The sequence below is a fragment of the Thamnophis elegans genome, chromosome 9, assembly GCF_009769535.1.
Source record: "Thamnophis elegans isolate rThaEle1 chromosome 9, rThaEle1.pri, whole genome shotgun sequence".
Classification (NCBI taxonomy): domain Eukaryota; kingdom Metazoa; phylum Chordata; class Lepidosauria; order Squamata; family Colubridae; genus Thamnophis; species Thamnophis elegans.
In genome coordinates this window covers 39,262,796-39,281,699 of record NC_045549.1, presented here as the reverse complement: position 1 = coordinate 39,281,699, position 18,904 = coordinate 39,262,796, and the positions used below count along the sequence as shown (strand labels likewise).

Below are 18,904 nucleotides of genomic sequence, written 5' to 3'. Positions count from 1 at the left end.
TGCTCTTAAAACTATGTAATATGAAAAGCTTCTCCTCTAAAGGAAATTCAACAGTAAGTTTACACATTTTAGACATCTATTTTTTTAACTCATTATGTGGGGATGTGATATATGTGAAGAAATATGCATAATGGCTGGAGCCTTGAAGGGCCTTCAGAGATGCTAAGCAAAGCGAAGGCTAACAAAATTAGTCAATACTTTTTAAAACCACAACATTCTTACTTGTATGCACAAATGCACATTAAAATGGGTGAAACAGCATGAAGAACAATTACAATAAAAATACTAACAGGAAAAAAAATACTGACAATGTCTACATCAAATGAGGCCAAGATTTCCTTACACAAGTTTTCCTATAAGGAAATGAGAAGTACAACACAGTAACAATATATCTACAGAACACTTTTATTTTTTTATAAAAGAACACAAATTGTTCATTTCTCAAAACAGACCGCATAATTTCAATTATAGAATAAAATTTTGGAGTGGAAGAATTATAACTGGCTCATCAATGAAGGCTTCAGACATTAAAAATAAATGCAACAAAAGGTTCACATCAAAAAAGGGAACTGTATTTTTCTATAAATACTATCAATAATCACCATTTACAATCCAACTTGAGCAAAGGCGAGAACTATTTGGTCATTTGGGACCAGATACTTTTCATATATTTTTGTGGAAAATACTTTTAACAGATGTACTGAAAATCACATTTTCCTCTTGCCACTCATTGATGTTTTATTGCATGCTTCTTTTTAATGTTCGATGCCACAACTGGATTAGTGTTCTGACTAGTTTGCAAAACCTGGAAGAAAACCTACGTTCCATTTCTTAAAGTACTTGTTATATCAAAAAATAAAGAAGTGATGCAGTTAATAGGCTAGGAAAGGAGAATGACATAGTCAACAAAGTATTTCCAGATATATGTTCTATGCTGATATATGCCACTATTTTTATTCACTGAAATTGTTACGTTTTATGTACTACAAGAAATGACAAAATTATTAAAAATATCTGGCCAATGGTTTATTTAATACAGTGCAAAAATATTAAGTCGCTTTCTTTTTTTCTTTTTGTCCTGAAACAAGTCCTAGCCAACATCTACATAAAGTCTGACAGCACATTTGGTATTTTACATGCTTTATTAAAATTGTATTCATATTTACAATATCTGAAGGAACCATCCTCCCACTTTTTGCACTCAAGCACATCCATGCATACCCTCATTTCACAATATGAGGTTAGGCTCCTCATCTTTAAGGAGCTCCCTGGAGATGGAAAAAGTACTAATTGAGCTTATTTAAAAAGCAAAAGGAGAAAGCATTTGGCCATTATACTCTTTAAAGTTTGCATGTGTATGTATATAGACACACACATACGTTATTTATATCTATATATATCTATATCTATATATATCTATATATAACACTGTGCATTTCTTTATATTCTATATACAAAATGACATCAACTGTTCCAGTAAACTGACTGTTCTAGCCAATCTTCAATGCTGCTTTTAGTGACACATATTATATTTTGGGTTTTCTTCTAAAACAATTCAAGTCTAAGTGAAATAAGGCACAAATATTTTGTTTTGATTCAGGGGAAAAAGAAACATAGAAGGCAGATTTCAGATGATAATGTCTGCAAATAAATTCTCTTCTATCCTTTAGGAGAATTTTATTTGAAACTATATAATCTTAAGTAGTTTTCAGTCTGAGCAGTCCCATTTATTATGTTTCAGCCACTACACTAACTATGGATTCCCTAAAAGAACTAGGTTTTCCATTTAGAGCTCAAAAAGTAGAAATTACACATGAAACACGTAAGCCTGTAAATAACAAACTGTTCAAAGGCTTCAACATGCTGCAAGAAATTGCTTTCTTTGCATTTTATATCCCTGGCCCCCATTAATGAAGCCTTTCCAGACACAGATAAATTGCAAAAAAAAAAAAGGAATAAAGAAAAAATGTTTGGCAGCACAAAGAATGCCTACTAATCAAATCAAATCTTCATCAGGAAAGGATCATATATAAAACAAATCATTTTCTGTAGTAGTGTACCCCAAGTCGTAGGGCATTCTTTGAAGGGGAATAAAAGATTACAGTTCCAAAGGCCCCTGACTTTGGTGATTTACAAAGTTCATTCTTGTTTAGTGTGATCCTTGGTATCTTCTTCATCTGTATATTCTGATGGTTCCTCTCCTGGCTTTAGGAGTCTACCTACATAGTCATATTTTTCTGGAAAAGATATAAAGAATATTATAATACATATATTTAAAAACCAGTTGATATCATACTAATTATTACATTTGTTGTTAGAAAGCCATCATAAATGTATAAATTTCATGTCTGTCTTATTATAGTCTATTTTCTTGAAGTAATCTTTTTGTATTGCAAAAGTAACCTTTAAAATGAAAAGGCAATATGTTCCAAAGACATTTAACCATCACAGCTTTTGTCACTGTAAAGAATATATTACATGTTCTCCTTTAGTAATTTCACACGAGAAGCAATACAGGGATTTAGATGAGCTAGCCGGCTCACATTAACTCAGAGGGTACAGAAGCTTCCAGTTTCTCTTTAAGAAATAAATTGAGATTGCACAGACCTCTGAGTTAATTGACTCAGATACAAGGATAAGAACATACTGCTATCTGAAAGCTTTTAAAGCACATATCTTTGTGATGTAAGGGAATGGAATGGAAAATATAGGACATGTCCCACTTCTCTAATTGCACCTCCAGAAGTTATGGAGACAGTATACAATCAAACACTTCTACATCCCATTTCATCTCTTGAAGTTGGGTTTTGGGCTTTTTTTGTACCTGATAATAGAATTCTAGTAAAGTCATCTTCCTATTAATTCTTTATATATAAATACTAGCTGAATACCCATGCTCTGCTATGAAATTATGTGATCAGGCTTGATAAATCGACACTTACAGCTTGAAAATTAATTAGTAGTTACGATCGGCCTCTTCTCCTTTTCTCCCCTCAGGCTTGCCCCACAGAGGCCTCTCCAATCTTATCACCATCCCTTCCTCAAGCTGGCCTCATTGATCCTCTCCTATCCCCTTCTCTCCCTCAAGCTTTCTCCACAGAGGCCTTTCCTATCTTATCCCCTTCTCTCCCTCAGCCTAACTCCTTAGCATCAGAGGATTTTTCAGGTGGGGAGGGGGAGTAGAATGTCTAAATGCCCAGCCTGCAGGCCGGATGAATCATGCTCTGGCCACGCCCACATGGCAGTTGGAACAGGGTTCTTTTCTGGTTGGAAGGGGAAGTAGAATATCTAACTCTAGCATCAGAGTGTGTTAATAATAATATAAGAAATACTAATAATCTGATGATCATTTCGGAAAAGCCTTTCTTAGAGAGCACCTAGAAGCTAAGAGGAACATACATGCCAAATTTCACGTTTGTAGACTTTACAGTTCTGGAGATTTCGTGAGGATTTTTGCGTGGTATTTCGCGCATATACACACACACATTCTTGAACTATTCTATTGTAAAAGAGAAGTTACCACTTGTAGCAAGATGTGTATATGCTGTTTGAAAAATATTGAGCTGTATTTCTATGGCTTGTTTTCCATTTGATCGAAAGAAATCTTTCAATTAAAATAATTACCTTTAAACTGCATTTCCCATTCCCTAACACTTTCCATTTGCACAGCATTTAAGTCCGATAAATCATCATATTCATCTCTGAGTGCATCTTTATCTAGACAGAAAGTTGCTAGTCCCCTCGAGGCATCTCTGCCAGCAATATTCCATAAGGACCTTCTGAAACAGAAAAAATACATTTATAAAACTACATATATTTAATGGTATACTGTTCATTCTTGTCTACATAGTGACTTCTACATAGTGACTAAATCTTTCTTTAAAATAATTAAATTTGAACAATCAATTATATATAAAATATAAGGTACCTGAATACTCATACTTTCAATTAGCTTATTTCTTTTAATTCCAGAAAATATTTTGAGATTGACAAATGCTAAACAAAAATCATTTATTGCAATCAATTGAGATGCTGCCTGAAATTTCTATTTCAGACTTCTAAATATAAAATTATTATATTTTACCTGGATCTAATACCACTTAAGGAGTATTACACCCAACAAACATAGTCCTTCCTCTACAAAACTGTCAAAATAAGATTATCCATGTGAACAAAGTAGAGTTATTACACTGATTATATAAAGCAACAGGTTTTGCACCAAAACTAAAAGATGTTGAAATATATATAAGGCATTGAACATTTTCATTTAGGTACAAAATTCAAGAGGGCTCATGTTCCTGAAAAAAAATTGGGGGGTTTCATTGTCTTTAAAGAAACTAATCAATATTTATCAAATTATCTTTGGAAATAGCTCATCTGTAATTTGCAGGTTATATACTATGGAATCTGTAACTGCTTATTAAAAATAATATAAAGAATTTCACATTAGAAAGAAGCTTTATTTTTTATTGCACAAACTTCATCCTTCATTTTGTGACCAAAGTTACAACAGCGCTGACAAAAGAGACTTATGACTGTTTTTCATTTACAACTGTTCCAGCACATCTCTGATCACATGATCAAAATTTTGAATACTTGGCAGCAGGCTCATTTATAACACTTGCAGTGATCATCTTTTGCGACTTCTGACAAGCAGTCAGTGGAGAATCAGATTCACTTAATAACTGTTTTACTAACTTAATTGGAGTGATTCACTTAACAACTGTAGCAATAAAAGTCATAAAATGGGGTACAACTCACTTAAGGGATTGTCTCATTTAGCAATGGAAATTTTGGGCTCAAATATGGTTGTAAGTCAAGGACTACCTGTCTTATGTGCTTATATTAAATATAGAATTATTAATGTATCACTAGATTTTAGTATTTCAGTAATATGGAACGCAGTTGGATTCTAGGCTGACTAAATAATATATGCATATATATAAATGTATATTTATTTGCAGCTTCAAGACAGTAATCACTCTTTTGACTAGTCTCTGCAGTTTTCTTGGCAAGTTTTTGGAAATGGTTTGCCATTGCCTTCTTCCTAGGCTGGTAGAGGGTGGCAGGCAGAAGGTGACCCTATTGGCTTCACAAACTAAAATAGTCCCACAATTTCTAACTTAGTTGCTTAATCACCGAACCAAATTGGTTAATTTGTGTTAAAATGTGAAATGCAAAAATGTATAACTGTTTCCCAAGATTACTTCTTTCCAATATTGTACAAAGTTTGTTTTATAGTGGTGTTTCTTCAAATCTGATGGTATTGTGTGCTCAACAATGATAGAACAAATGATGTTAGGATCAGGGATGTGCAGTCAAGGGAGGCAGGGGAGGCAGAGCCTCACCACTGTCATCATGAAAAGAAAAAAAATGTAAAAGGAAAAAGGCTGAGCAAGTTGCTGCCAGAGTCACAGTGGATGACTCTGCTTAGTGCTTAACTGTTTAAAAAAGCCTCTAAAAAACTATAGGAGGAGGCGGGAGAACGAGGTGCCTCATCTAGTCTGACTTTATGATCACTCGAGCAGAGCTAAGCAAGGGTTAAAAGCCGAAAAATTCCTGACGTTGTTGTTCTCCTGCCTCCTGTAGAAGGCGTTTTTTTAGAGGCTTTTTAAACAGTTAAGCAGAGTCATCCACATGGTGACTCTTGTCAACAACTAGCTCAGCCTTCAGCTCTTGTCTTTTTCCTTTTACATTTTTTTTTCATGATAGCCGGCAAGAGCAGAGTTGAAATCCTCTCTGAAACAGCTGGAAAAGGTACGTGATTGCATGCAGAGCTACGTTGCCTTCTCTCTCTCTCTCTCTCTCTCTCACACACACACACACACACATATATAAGCCCAGCTTCACTGATTACAAGTTTGAAAAGGCAACGTGGCTCCACCTGCAATCAAAGGCTCGGATCAGAAGGTAGCAGGGGAATGGGGAGGGGGGTATGGCAGAGGAGCTGCTTTCAAGCCATTGGAAAATATATCCAGTCCAACTTCTGTGTTTGTGTTTGTTTGAGATTGAGTGAGTGGGTGAGGGATCCAACTTCTCTGTGTGCGTATTGTCTGTTTGAGAGTGGGGGGAGGGAGGGAGAGAGGGAGGAAAGAGGGAGAGGGAGAAGAAAAAGAATGATGTAAAACTTTTTCGCAAAGGAGAAAAACAAATGCTGTCGCTTTAAATCGGAATTGAGCATGCCTGGCTGTGGAATTCTGGGAGTTGAAGTCCACAAGTCTAAAAATATTTGAAACCTCTGTGTCAAGTGCCTCACCAGCCATAAATCTCACCGCACGTCACTGGTTAGGATTTATCTAACAAAAAGGGAGCTAACATTTAACTCTTCATCTTAAAAAAAAGCAAAACTTTGGACAAATATAAAATTAACATACAAACCCCAGGTGTAAGATGCTCAACGTTGCACATACAGATCATAACACTTTTCAGTGGATGCTCTCAGTAAGGCAAATAAGAAATCTCTTGCAATTCCCAATGATTTTATACAAGCATAAAGACTGAGATAATCTTATTATCGAGCAATTGCTTCGAGAATTATAAGTTCACTCATGTATAGAAAGTGGAACCATATCCAACCTGTAAATATATATTTGCAACACATAACCAAGTTTTGAAAAATGAATTTCTGAAACATTTGCCCAATATTAAAATGTTAGGACTTCAGAAAATTCCATCTTGAGGTATAAATAACTGTGTTATTTTTCCTCTGGCATAGTTTTTGTATTATGACCAAGTACTATAGTGATATTGTGATACCAATGTTAGCTTTAGTTTTGCATATTTCATTCCCACATTTTATTAAACTTTTATCCCTGCAACACAAAGTATCATTTTTTTTAAAAAAGTCAGCTGTATATTTGGTACCTGCTTTCTAATCATCTAGCAAAAGTTATTATTGCCTTGCTAAAAGCCATTATAATATTATTGTAGACTATTTCATCTAGAGTTGATAATCTATTCTAAGGTTTTCAAACACCCACAGAAGCACACTTTTTTTAAATGATTAAAAAACCTGAGCAGGTAAAACAATAATTGATTAAAACTGAAGCACATTTTGAAAGTTGGTTAAATCTGTGGGTATAGGAATCTACCACAACGATCTGCCAGGCAGATCAAATTTATTTATTTTGCTTATTTTGTTTATGTATGTATGTATGTATGTATGTATAATATATATATATATACACACATACACACACTCTCTCTCTGTTTCCCCGAAAGTAAGACATGCCCTGCTAACAAGCGCAATCAGGCTTTTCAGAGCATGCGCCATAAGCTCTCCCCTGAAAATAAGCCTGCCCCCAACTATTTAAGCGCATGTGCAACCGGTCCCCACCATTACCATTGTACCACCTACCAGTACAGCTTGCAGGGCAAAGAGGGCTCACTGCAAAAACAGCGGCAGGCGAAGCAAAATGCTTCCACCCCCCACCCTTCCCTCTCGCACAAAAAGAGCCTGCTGCAAAAACAGCGGCAGGCCAGTAAGGCGATCCCGCCTGTTCCTTCTTGCGCAAAAAAACACCACCCACCCCAATGGTAAAGGTAGCCTGCCTGGTTCCCTTCCCTGCCATCCCTTTAGCGAGGGATGGCAGGTGGGGGGGAGAAGCGAGGCGTGCCTCTTACCTTTCCAGGTCCGTTGCATTCCTCACCCTTTCCCCCATCAAATCCCCTTGTAAAAAAAAAACCGCATGAGTTCAACTCGCGAGGTTTTTTTTACAAGGGGATTCAATGGGCGAAAGGGCGAGGAACGCAACGGACCTGGAAAGGTAAGAGGCGCGCCTCGCAGCCAAATTCCGCCCACCTCACCCCAATGGTAAAGGCAGCCTGCCTGGTTCCCTTCCCTGCCGTCCCTTTAGCGAGGGGTGGCAGGTGGGGGGAGAAGTGAGACGCGCATCCTAGCACTACCAGAGACTGACAGCTCTGTTCCTTTCCTCACCCTTTCACCCATTGAATCCCCTTGTAAAAAAAACCTCGCGAGTTGAACTCATGAGGTTTTACAAGGGGATTCAATGGGCGAAAGGGCGAGGAACGCAACAGACCTGGAAAGATAAGAGGTGTGCCTCACTTCTCCCCTCCACCTGCCACCCTTCGCCAAAGTGATGGCAGGGAAGGGAACCAGGCAGGCTGCCTTTACCATTGGGGTGAGTTGGGCGGTGTTGGGCCACAAGGCGCGCCTCTTACTTTTCCAGCTCCGTTGCGTTCCTCGCCCTTTCGCCCATTGAACCCCCTTGTAAAAAAAAAAAAAACCTCGCGAGTTGAACTCATGTTTTTTTTACAAGGGGATTCAATGGGCAAAAGGGCATGGAATGCAACGGACCTGGAAAGGTAAGGGGTGCGCCTTGCTTCTTCCCCCCCCCTCCTGCCACCCCTCGCTAAAGGGACAGCGGGGAAGGGAACCAAGCATGCTGCCTTTACCATTGGGGCGAGGTGGGCAGTGTTGAGCCACGAGGCGCGCCTCTTACCTTTCCAGCTCCGTTGCGTTCCTCACCATTGTGTTCAGGGAAGCCCCTGGTAAAAAAAAACATCCTCGTGATTTCAAGAAGTTTGATTGAACTCGCGAGAAGGGTGGTGTTTTTTTTTACCAGCCACTTTCCGGAGCACAATGGTGAGGAATGCGACAGAACTGGAAAGGTAAAAGGAGCGCCTCGCTTCTCACCTGCCCCCAAAAATAATAAGTCCTCCCCTATAATAAACCCAAGGCCATATTTCGTGGGGCAAAAGAAAATAAGACCATGTCTTATTTTTGGGAAAACACGGTATATATATTCATGAAGGTAAGTAATATGTACCACCTTCCATACTGCAAAGTTTAAAAGACCTGCTATAATCTAAAAGAACAAATGCATTTATTCAAATTATTTATTGTTTATCATATTGGCATTTTTCTGAAACTCTTAATTTTTTTACAGCTTGGGGCAAATTCCTTATAGAACTCATCACAATAGGATGGTTACACATCAATACACAAAGGAAAATAACCGATGCCCAAAGTTTTATACTACTATAGAAAAGATAGGTAATATAACAATACCCTATTTCTTTAATTGTAGATAAATAGTAATATTAAGGTGCCCCAAACAAATTTAATATTGCTGAGCTAAGAGGTTTGTTTAGTTTTTTCCCTATAAAACCTATTACCATAAGTATAAAGCCCCTCATTAAGAAAATAATCGCAGGTGAAGGAGAATTCCCCAAACTGCCAGATTACCCACAGTTTCTTTGCTTTTGAAATATATACACACAAAAACCCACTATCCATTAGCATCAGAAGGGAATGGAGCATGCTGAAATTCATACAAATCTGTCACTGACTTTAAAAAAAAAAAGAATCACAGATTAGGGAAAAAAACATCTTAGAAGTTCAATATTTATAAAATAAATCTTTCCCCAGGGTGAAATCTACATTTTGTGCTCCTCTCAACATTTGGGACCTCACCTTAAACAAACTCACAAAAGTTAAAGGGAACATGAGAAAGTTCCTAAATGATTAGTTTATTGTAAAAAAATGAATTTGAAGGTACATTAAATGGTAATCAGAAAAAAATATAAATTTCTTAAAATAGCTCTTTTAGCTTCGTCGATGTAAGGGATTCTCTTTCCTACGGTTATCAATGGAACTGGGGAAAAAACTACCTTTGGTTGAACCATGTGTCTCTGCAATGAATTTAATAGTCTCCAATTATGTTATTTTCAATGATAGATGATTTATTATTCTGATGTAAAGCTGCAGAAGATAAAAAATCTGATTATAATAACTCATAAGGATTTATAGTTTAACATGTTTTGGAATGTATTGACAAAACGTAAGAATATAAACCATTTTTCAATAAAAGTATCAGAATATATTGGCTCAATAAATTTAGCCTGTTTATAAAAGCTAAAATCCCATAGGTTTTGGTATCCAATTGAATTCTGAAGATCTGCACAAACATAACTCCTGTCCTTCAAATTGTTATGGCAAAGTTCACAAGATTTTGAAGGGAATGCTATCTATGTTGTATTCTAGAACATTAAGTAAAAACAAGCTTAGATTTAAGAAAGACAGGCACCATGGTAATAATAACTCTTCAAAAACTAACTTTGAAAATTCATTCCACTTACAAAAGAAACAGCAACCTATATAACAAAGATAGTCAATTTTCTTTGGCTGATTTTGAATTTTCATTTTAAAATATTGGCTTCTGAGACTTTATAGAGCAGTGATGGCTAATCTTTTTCCCATCGCGTGCCAAAAGCAGGGAGAGCCCGGGGGGGTCGTGCGCGGGTGTGCCCACACCCATAATTCTATGTGTACGACCCTCACGTACATGCACATGTGACCTCTGCCCTCCCCCCCGCTTTTGGTGCATGATGGACCCGTTTTTCTCCCTCCCCAGGCTCCAGAGGCTTTCTAGGAGGCTGGTGAGGGTGAAAACGCCCTCCCCTACCAGCCCTCCAGAGGCTTCGAAAAACGGTCCTACAGGCAACCCAGAAGTTGCCCGTAGGACCATTTTTCGCCCTCCAGAGGCTACAGGGAAGCCACCTGAGGGTGAAAAACAGCCCCATGGGCAACCTGGAAGTTGCCCCGTCAGCGCCAGCTCACATGCACGCACTGGCCAGCTGACTTCAGCCTTTGTTTTTGACCATTTTTTGCCCTCCAGAGGCTTCCCTGAAGCCTAGGTTGTTTTTGGGCCGAAAAAATGGGCAAAAAATGGGCGAAAACAAAGGCTGTTTTGTTTTCCATAGGTTCACCATCATGGTTATAGAGTATTGCCAGCAAACCAATATAATAATGGAATTTTCAGAATTGCCCTCTTATGATACTTCAAGGAATAAGATCAGTGCATTAACACTCACAGAGGCTTGATAAAGTTATTCTGACCCTTACTGCAGTTAAAAAAATGAAAAAATCAGTATAATCCAAAAATTTTCTGAAGACCATAACATGAATGTTGTTATATGTGCACCTTATACGTCTTGTACTTCTATTCTGAAGTGTGCTCTTTTTTTCACAACCTCTTCTTTTTGAACCATTCATTCTTTTGGCAACTGAGAGATTTTAACCTTCAAAAGGTTGAAGAGAGCATTTTCAACCTTTTCTCAGAAATTTTATTCTTTAGACCTGTCTCCCATATCAGACTGAACCTTATTTAGTATTATTATACATCATAATCCCTACTTTCTAATTTTTCTACTGTTCACAGAGAATTTGGAAAAAAATATGCATGCTTGCCACTAATACATGATTGATTTTTAAGAAAATTAGAATTAGTATGTAATTTTTTGGCAAATTCTAATGTGACAGCAGAAAAAAAAACCCTCCTTAAAAAAAAATCTGCACCTATTATATAAAGTAGCAAAAAGAATGTGTCTATTAAATGCTGAGGAATATATGGCCAGACCAGTACTTAAAAGACAAATATTAAGCTAATCTATACGACTCACAAATAGTTTTATCATATCTGCTAGATTCCCATACTAGAGTTTTAGAATTTTAATTTAACAAAATTAAATGGAACCTGATATGCTGTAAAACACTAGTCTCAAGTATCTCACTTAATAGGCATTATTTTTTTAAAAAAATTAAAAAGTAAAAAAATAGGTGTTGCTATCTGGTGCTTTGGGAGATGGGAGAGACACATTCTCAGAAAAGAAGACAAAACTGAAAGTAAAATTTTGAAATCCTGAAAAGTAAAAACAGTTGTTCACCATCATGCCTTCTTGGAAAGAGAGATTTTTGTGATTGTCAACTAAATTCATGTCATGTACTATCAAAGTTACAAATGTGCCTATTTATCCCAGTATTGCATGCTCTACAGTATACTAGATTGGGGTGGGTACTTCCAGTGATTCATCAAAACATTTGTTGATTGACATATGTAAGAAATAATTAAGCTAAAAGATGAACAAACAAAATATGTATGCATCTCAAATATAACTCAGCTATAATCCCAATCAATCTATAGAAAAACTGATAGGTAAACAAAAAACGCTCTCTTGATGAATCTCTGGTATGTACATACAGTTTACAAATATAACACTAGATATGCTTACTTCCACTTTTCTGCACTTATTTCTGAGTCAGGACTTTATTTTTTTTCTCATCATATACCTAATTACCCCTATTATAAATTTCTATTACTGAAGAAAATATATGAATAAAACTAACATGAAATCTTAAGCACCAAATTAGTCCTCCTTTTCCTCTTCATTCACCTATATTTATATCTCAGCAGATTGTTTACAAGCCAATTCCACTTCAAAAGCAAATTCTGATGTATCAAAAGATTTAAGAAACCCATCTAGGCAACATGATATCTACTCAGAAATTTTAACTTTTCCCATTTAATAAATTTTATTGTCCTATCTATACTACTTTCTCCCGTCTCCTTCAATTAGCCCAAATAGTGCACTTGTAGCAAAACGTTTTTTGGATCAAGGTGCTTCAAATCCAGTAACTTATAAGAATGTATATAAAAACCAAGACCCATTACACCATATAACTGGTATTTCAAGAATCTACACCTCAGTTGTTTTCATAAAGTTGTGGTCACAATTGTGATTTCTGATGCACCCTGCTAGCTTCCTACAAGCAAAATCAATGGGGAAGCCAGCAGGAAATCATAAGTCACTCCTGCTCCCACTGCTTTTTTGCCAGCCCTTAATCATTTGATTTTTCTGTTTAGGAAGTATCTCTGAAAGAATGATCCAATGGGATCATGGGTTGTCTAGTTTTGCTAGATCAGGAAGAGTTCCAGTCCAGCCACACCTAAGCATTTTTCAGTCCCTAGGAATTTAGTAGGAGCCCAGGTATGAATGTGAATACAGTGGTACCTCGGTACTTGTCGTTAATTGATTCCGGGAGGTGCAACAAGTACCAAACAAACTATGTAACTTACCACGTGACCTTTTGTTCTATTGCGAAGGTCTTCCTGTCTGCCTCTTTTCCTTTTGCAGCAACCTTCACAGCATGGCCAACTTCTTGTCTGTTCTCTGCAGCTGTTCCCCTTTCCTATCACAGCAGGTTGAGTACCAAACAAACGAGTACTGGGACATTTTTGCATCAAAATGCAACAAGTTTTGAAACAGTCAAGTACCAACCTACCACTGTATAGCTGAAATCAATAGAACTGGAAACTGTATCCATTTAGACATTCCATATCCAATATGGGATGAATGACATCGGGCTTGCCAATGTTCTTTTGCTCTTGGATTTAATTAGTTTAGAATTTACATTTCTAGCATCTATTTCAATCTCGGATCAAAAAGCATACTGTTAAATGCATGCCATGGCCAAAGAAGGATCACAAAATGTACTCATTACATTTTGACATGGTAGAGTTTTGTTTGAAGCCCACCAAATACATTAGAGATACATGTCGTTTCCTATCAATGATAGATGACAACCTTGAATAGGTACAGGTAATCCTCATGTAACAACCAAAATTGGGAACAGCAATGGAGTCATTAAATGAACTGTGCTTAGGATTTTATTTCAGCTTTCCTTTGCTTTATAGTGTCAGAAGGGCATGATCCCAAACAGCAGGATTAGCTCAACCAACAGGGAAGTCTTCTGGAACTTTGTCACAAGGAAGCCAGGTAAAAGGGCAAATCTTATAGCCCTTTTCCCTACTCCCTGGCCCTTTAAAATCCTCACCCCAGCAGTGAAATTATTACCAAGAGAATGTTTGTATTTACATTCATTGGAGAGGAAGGAATTTCAAAAGAGTAACCAAACACACAATGGGAACAGACATTGAAACAAATGCACTAACAACGGCAGTTTGCCTAGCATTAACTTAGGAGGCAAAAGGAAGCTTTCAATCTGAAACTGATTATGGTCTAGTCAGTTAAATGCTGCAACTGTAAGTCCAAGATTCTAATCTACTAATTAAGATCACAGAGCTTAATTTATTAATTTGTGTTGGCATTTTAGTGATACATTGACCAAAAAAGTAGCTGAAGAAGAGATACCTTGTTTAAGTAGTCTCTGCTCTGTGAGCGAAAGACAATGCATACTACCTAATGGTAATAGTGAACATATTACAGAGAGGGACACTGTAAAGATCATAAATGCAGGCATTTGTTGCAAAGTTACTTTTTCACCAATGTCACAATTGCAAATGGTTGTTGTCTGAGGCAGTCACTAAATAAAGACACTATTTATGGTACATTCTAACGTGCCTTCTATAGTACATTCTGAATCACAACAGACATGTTATTCTTGAGGAGGGCAGAATTCATAAGTCTTTTCATAAGCCATTGATAATTACTACATATTGTTTCTGGCCAAATCTGTTTTAGAGTTCAGAGTTTAGAGTAATTTATTTATATGCCGCCCTTTTCCCTGGGGGGGCTCAGGGCGGCTTACAACTCGAAAAGGGGGGGGGGGAACAAACAATTAACACATAAGACAGTACATCATTAAAAGCACAACATTCATACTATTCGGGTGGGTTACAATCTTTAACCCCAAGCCTGACGGGATAGCCAGATTTTAAGGGCTGTGCGGAAGGTCTGGAGGGTGGTGAGGGTACGAATCTCCACGGGGAGATCGTTCCATAGGGTCGGAGCTGCCACCGAGAAGGCTCTCCTCCGCGTAGTTGCCAGTCGACATTGACCGGCAGATGGGACTCGGAGGAGGCCTAATCTATGGGATCTAATTGGTCGGGTGGAGGTAATTGGCAGTAGGCGGTCTCTCAAGTACCCAGATCCACTACCATGAAGGGCTTTGTAGGTGACAAGTAGCACCTTGAAGCGTACCCGGAGATCGACCGGTAGCCAGTGCAGCTCGCGGAGGATAGGTGTTATGTGGGTGAAGCAAGGTGCACCCACAATCGCTCGCACGGCCGCATTCTGGACTAGCTGAAGTTGCCGAATACTCTTCAAGGGCAGCCCCATGTAGAGCACATTGCAGTACTCCAGCCTAGAGGTCACAAGGGCACGAGTGACTGTTGTGAGAGCCTCCCGGTTCAGGTAGGGGCGCAACTGGTGCACCAGGCAAACCTGGGCAAATGCCCCCCTGGTCACAGCTGACAGATGGTCAGCAGCTATTCAACTGTTCACTAAAACCATGCCTACTTGGCTCTTTCAGGTGATTGGAAAAGTGAACCTGGATTTGGGAGGAGATAAATAACTCTTTGAATCAAGAAAGGTGTAGCCAATCTTGAAAGAGGCAGTGGTGTAATTCCTCTTGAAAGTACTTTTTAAAAACTTAATCCATCTACTAAATTACTGGCACCTAATGGAACCCAGATGTTCCTTCTATTTTACAGCATCCACGCCCAAATTTAGCAGGCTTTAAGAAAGTCCTAAGTCCTGTTTTTTTCCCTCAGGTGTTAGGCCAGGGACTTATTTACCTTTGTTGGAATTATAGGAGGCATTTGGCTCTCAACACAATATAGTTTACATTTTGTTTTAACTTTATTATTTTCCTATATTGAAGTTTTCAAACCTATAGCCATCTATAGTTGTTTAACAAATTAACATATAAATTTAATAAACCACACTGGACAACTTTATGTAATTTCTTCCTTTCGGAGAAGATTTTAAAGGTGGTAGTGAGAATTCATTTTCAGAAGATCCTACAGGAAATATAATATATGACGCTTTCTATTCAAAGTTCAACCCAAACATGGGACAGGAACATTGGCTGCCTTGGTTGATAACCTCTATTAGGACTTGGATGGGGAGAGTGCACACCTGAACCTATTGGACCTCTCTGCAGCATGGTATCCTGCTGGACATTCTATGAGAAATGGATCCTTCCAAATGTCTGGAAGAAAAGTGGGTCAAGTCTTTGGCTCCTTCACTGAGGGATGACATAGAACTTCGTGTTCTCTCCCATGCTTTTCACTAATTACACAAAACTGCAGGGAGCGTGACATACCATCAATTTGATGATATGATGATTACTACACATTGCAACTCCAACTGAGCCAGATACGTTGGAGAAGTTCTAACTAGGTGTTTGGAAGTGTAAGAATTTAGATGGCCAAAAGATCAAAAGATGTATTCATGCAGCATAATTATCTCTATGTAATTAATCTATTTTGATCTCAATCATTATTTTGCCTCTAAGGATTGATGTATTATTCCCTCTAAAAGAGCAGGAATGCATATTGGGAGTCATCCTGGAATTGTGGGTACTGCTTAAAGAATAATTGGAAGCTGTGGCCAGGAAGGCTTTTTCCCAATTGGGCTGATGTGCCAGATGTGTGGAGCTTTTTCTAATAAGGATCCCTTGAAACAGTGATTCATATCCTCATCACTTCCAGGCTAGTATATTGCCTTTTTCATGGCACTGCTCTTGAAGATGATTCAGTAGCAGCAATTAGTTCAGAACATAACATTCAGTAGTAGGACAACTATGCTGAGGTTACTACACTGAATGCCAGTACGCTTTCAATTCTAATTCAAAGTGCTGGTTTAAAGCTTATATAGATCTTGTCATCTATGTATTTGCAGGACTATCTCTCCCAGCCAGAATCTTTGCCACTGTTTATATCCCTGAAGAATTAGAAATAATTTTATTTCAAAAGGGCTTTTAAGAAAGACAATATATTTGGGGCACATTATTTTGAATAATCTCTAAATACATGGTGAAGAACATTCATGGAAGACGTAAAGGCTGTAAACATCACATGGGAAGACCCTGAAGTACTTTCCAAGACCAAAAATGCAGGAAATTTCTTGGTGCCCAATATGCTACCTAGCAGGGGTGGGTCTAATGATATAATAAACATGTAATGTTTATACTTTTGAATAACTGTCTTAACATAAGGATTGGTATAGAAATTTTACAGTTAAGTTATTTAGATTAAGTTATTTAGAGTTGTAAATGTATTGTTATATACTCAATATTTACAATACTGATAAACAATCAATCTCTACTGTATAATGTGTGAATATTCACCTTGATACATTAATTTGCTACAATTATGTTGTCCTAAATTAACCCAAATATCTAGATTAGCAAGATCTAATGGTCCAAGTATGTTAGCTACTTGAATCCTGTAGTACAAGTTACACTTAAGCTACATGAAATATATTTAAAAGAACGCTGATAGGTTAAACTGATGTCTCAACTACTTTGCTGGGTTTCAAACTTTATTTACAATAAAAGCAAATAGCTATTAGAGGTCACCAATTTTTAAACAGCATTCAGAATTTTTTTTCACAAAAGATTTTTAAAAATATAGCACCCACTACAACTCACTTTCCATCATTTAACAACATAGGAATTTCAATGGTGTCCCTATGCATGTCATATAAAGTGATAGCTTTTAAAATAACATAATTAAGTTTTTTATGATCCTAAGTATTTAAAAATAAGTAGGTTCAACTAATTCTACTGCTATTTTACTTACAACTACACTTACATAAATTAGAAATAGCTTGACTTATGCCATGTTTTTTTACTATACACTACATGCTTCTTTACAGATGTCTGCTATTGTTATTACAATTCTGTACTATTCATTCACAATAGATTTTAACTATCAAGTTCATTGAAATCTACACAAGAGACTAATTTTCATATTTCTAATGAATTGTAATGCAAAATATCACTACAATTCCACACTATCTTAAAAATACATTGTTCATTTTTAATTGAAAGCTGGGGATTTTTTAAAGGTAACTATGGGTAGCTATTACTATAAAAAACTATGATAAGATCAAAACTGCCTACTCATATTTAACACAATGTAATAAGCTGGACTATGGCCCATATTCAATTCCAACTGTTGAAATATCTTCAATTAAGATGACAAGGCAGCCTTAATGAAATGACAACACTACCCAGAACTTTGACCAGATTTAGACTTCTGTTTGAAAGAACATCTGTTTCTATCTACTCAGGCCAAAGGCTAAAGGAATGTCGGCACCTCTTTTATCCAATAAAATAAAGTTGCTTCTTTTATCTGATAGTATTGGGCTCACACAAGACATCATTAGCCTGAAATTAGTAATGAATTAAGTGAACCCAAACAATGTAGTAAATCCTGGTTAGGTTAACCACAGATTGGCTTAATGTGGGAACTAGTTGAAAAGACTGTCCAACCTTCTCTCCCCCAAAGGCCTTTCTACCCACAGCAATACTGAAGACCCCTCATGCCCCCAAACTGCGTTGAGTCAAGAAGAAAAGCAACAACCCTCTTTTCTTCCCTCACCGGGCCCGTAGAACTTGCTGCCTTTGGTTACATCGAAGACTTTGCCGTTGACGGCCAGAAGGATGCGCGGCAACCGCGCGCCGTCGTACTCGCGCAGCTGCTCCAGAGTGAAGTCCCGCCGCTTCATGCGGGGCAAGGAGTGGGCCTGACTTTGTTGCGCCGCGCCCCCAGCTCCGATCCTTTTGCCCCAGCGCTTGTAGACCTGATAGGCCAAAAGCGTCACGACCACCAGCGTCAAGATAAATAGCATGTCGAACCAGCTTCCCCACAACCAGCTTCCAGACGAGGCAGCCGCCGTCTCCGGCGGAGCGCCGTCGCTGCCCCCGCCGTCGCCTTGTTCCGTCCTTAACTTCCCAAGCACATCGTCCGCCATCACTACCCAGCCAGCGCCTGCCTGAAAGGAACCGCTCCGCCCCAGTCGGGGAGGAGGGAGAAAGGCGGAGGCGGGGCACCCGCTGTGTTTTTTCATTCCTTGCTCCTATTGGTTGCGGTGAAGGACACGTCACCCACACTAGCTCGCGCCCAGCAGAAACGAATAAAAAACAGGTGCACGCGGCTACCCAACGGTTGAATTCCACCTTATGAAAGCTTCGTTGGAAGAGGGCGGGAGAAATCATGAAGCAAAAAAACCGCGCCTGCGTCCGTCATTCCCCTTCCCCCCCCCCTTTATATTGACAAAAACCTTCGCTCCTCGGTGTCTGTCGGTTTGGAGTTTGGCGGGTGGTTGGAGCTGCTGAAATGTAGGCGTGCTT

General features: G+C 38.2%; 1 protein-coding gene across 1 annotated transcript; it reads right to left on the bottom strand.

Annotated features, from left to right (window-relative positions):
- Positions 1-381: 381 nt before the first annotated feature.
- On the bottom strand, positions 382-18,586 carry PGRMC2 (progesterone receptor membrane component 2). The gene is given in 4 exon segments (XM_032224214.1): positions 382-2,237; positions 3,625-3,762; positions 3,765-3,779; positions 18,153-18,586. Coding segments are annotated over 4 exon segments (624 nt in total). The 5' UTR covers positions 18,526-18,586; the 3' UTR covers positions 382-2,139.
- Positions 18,587-18,904: the final 318 nt, after the last annotated feature.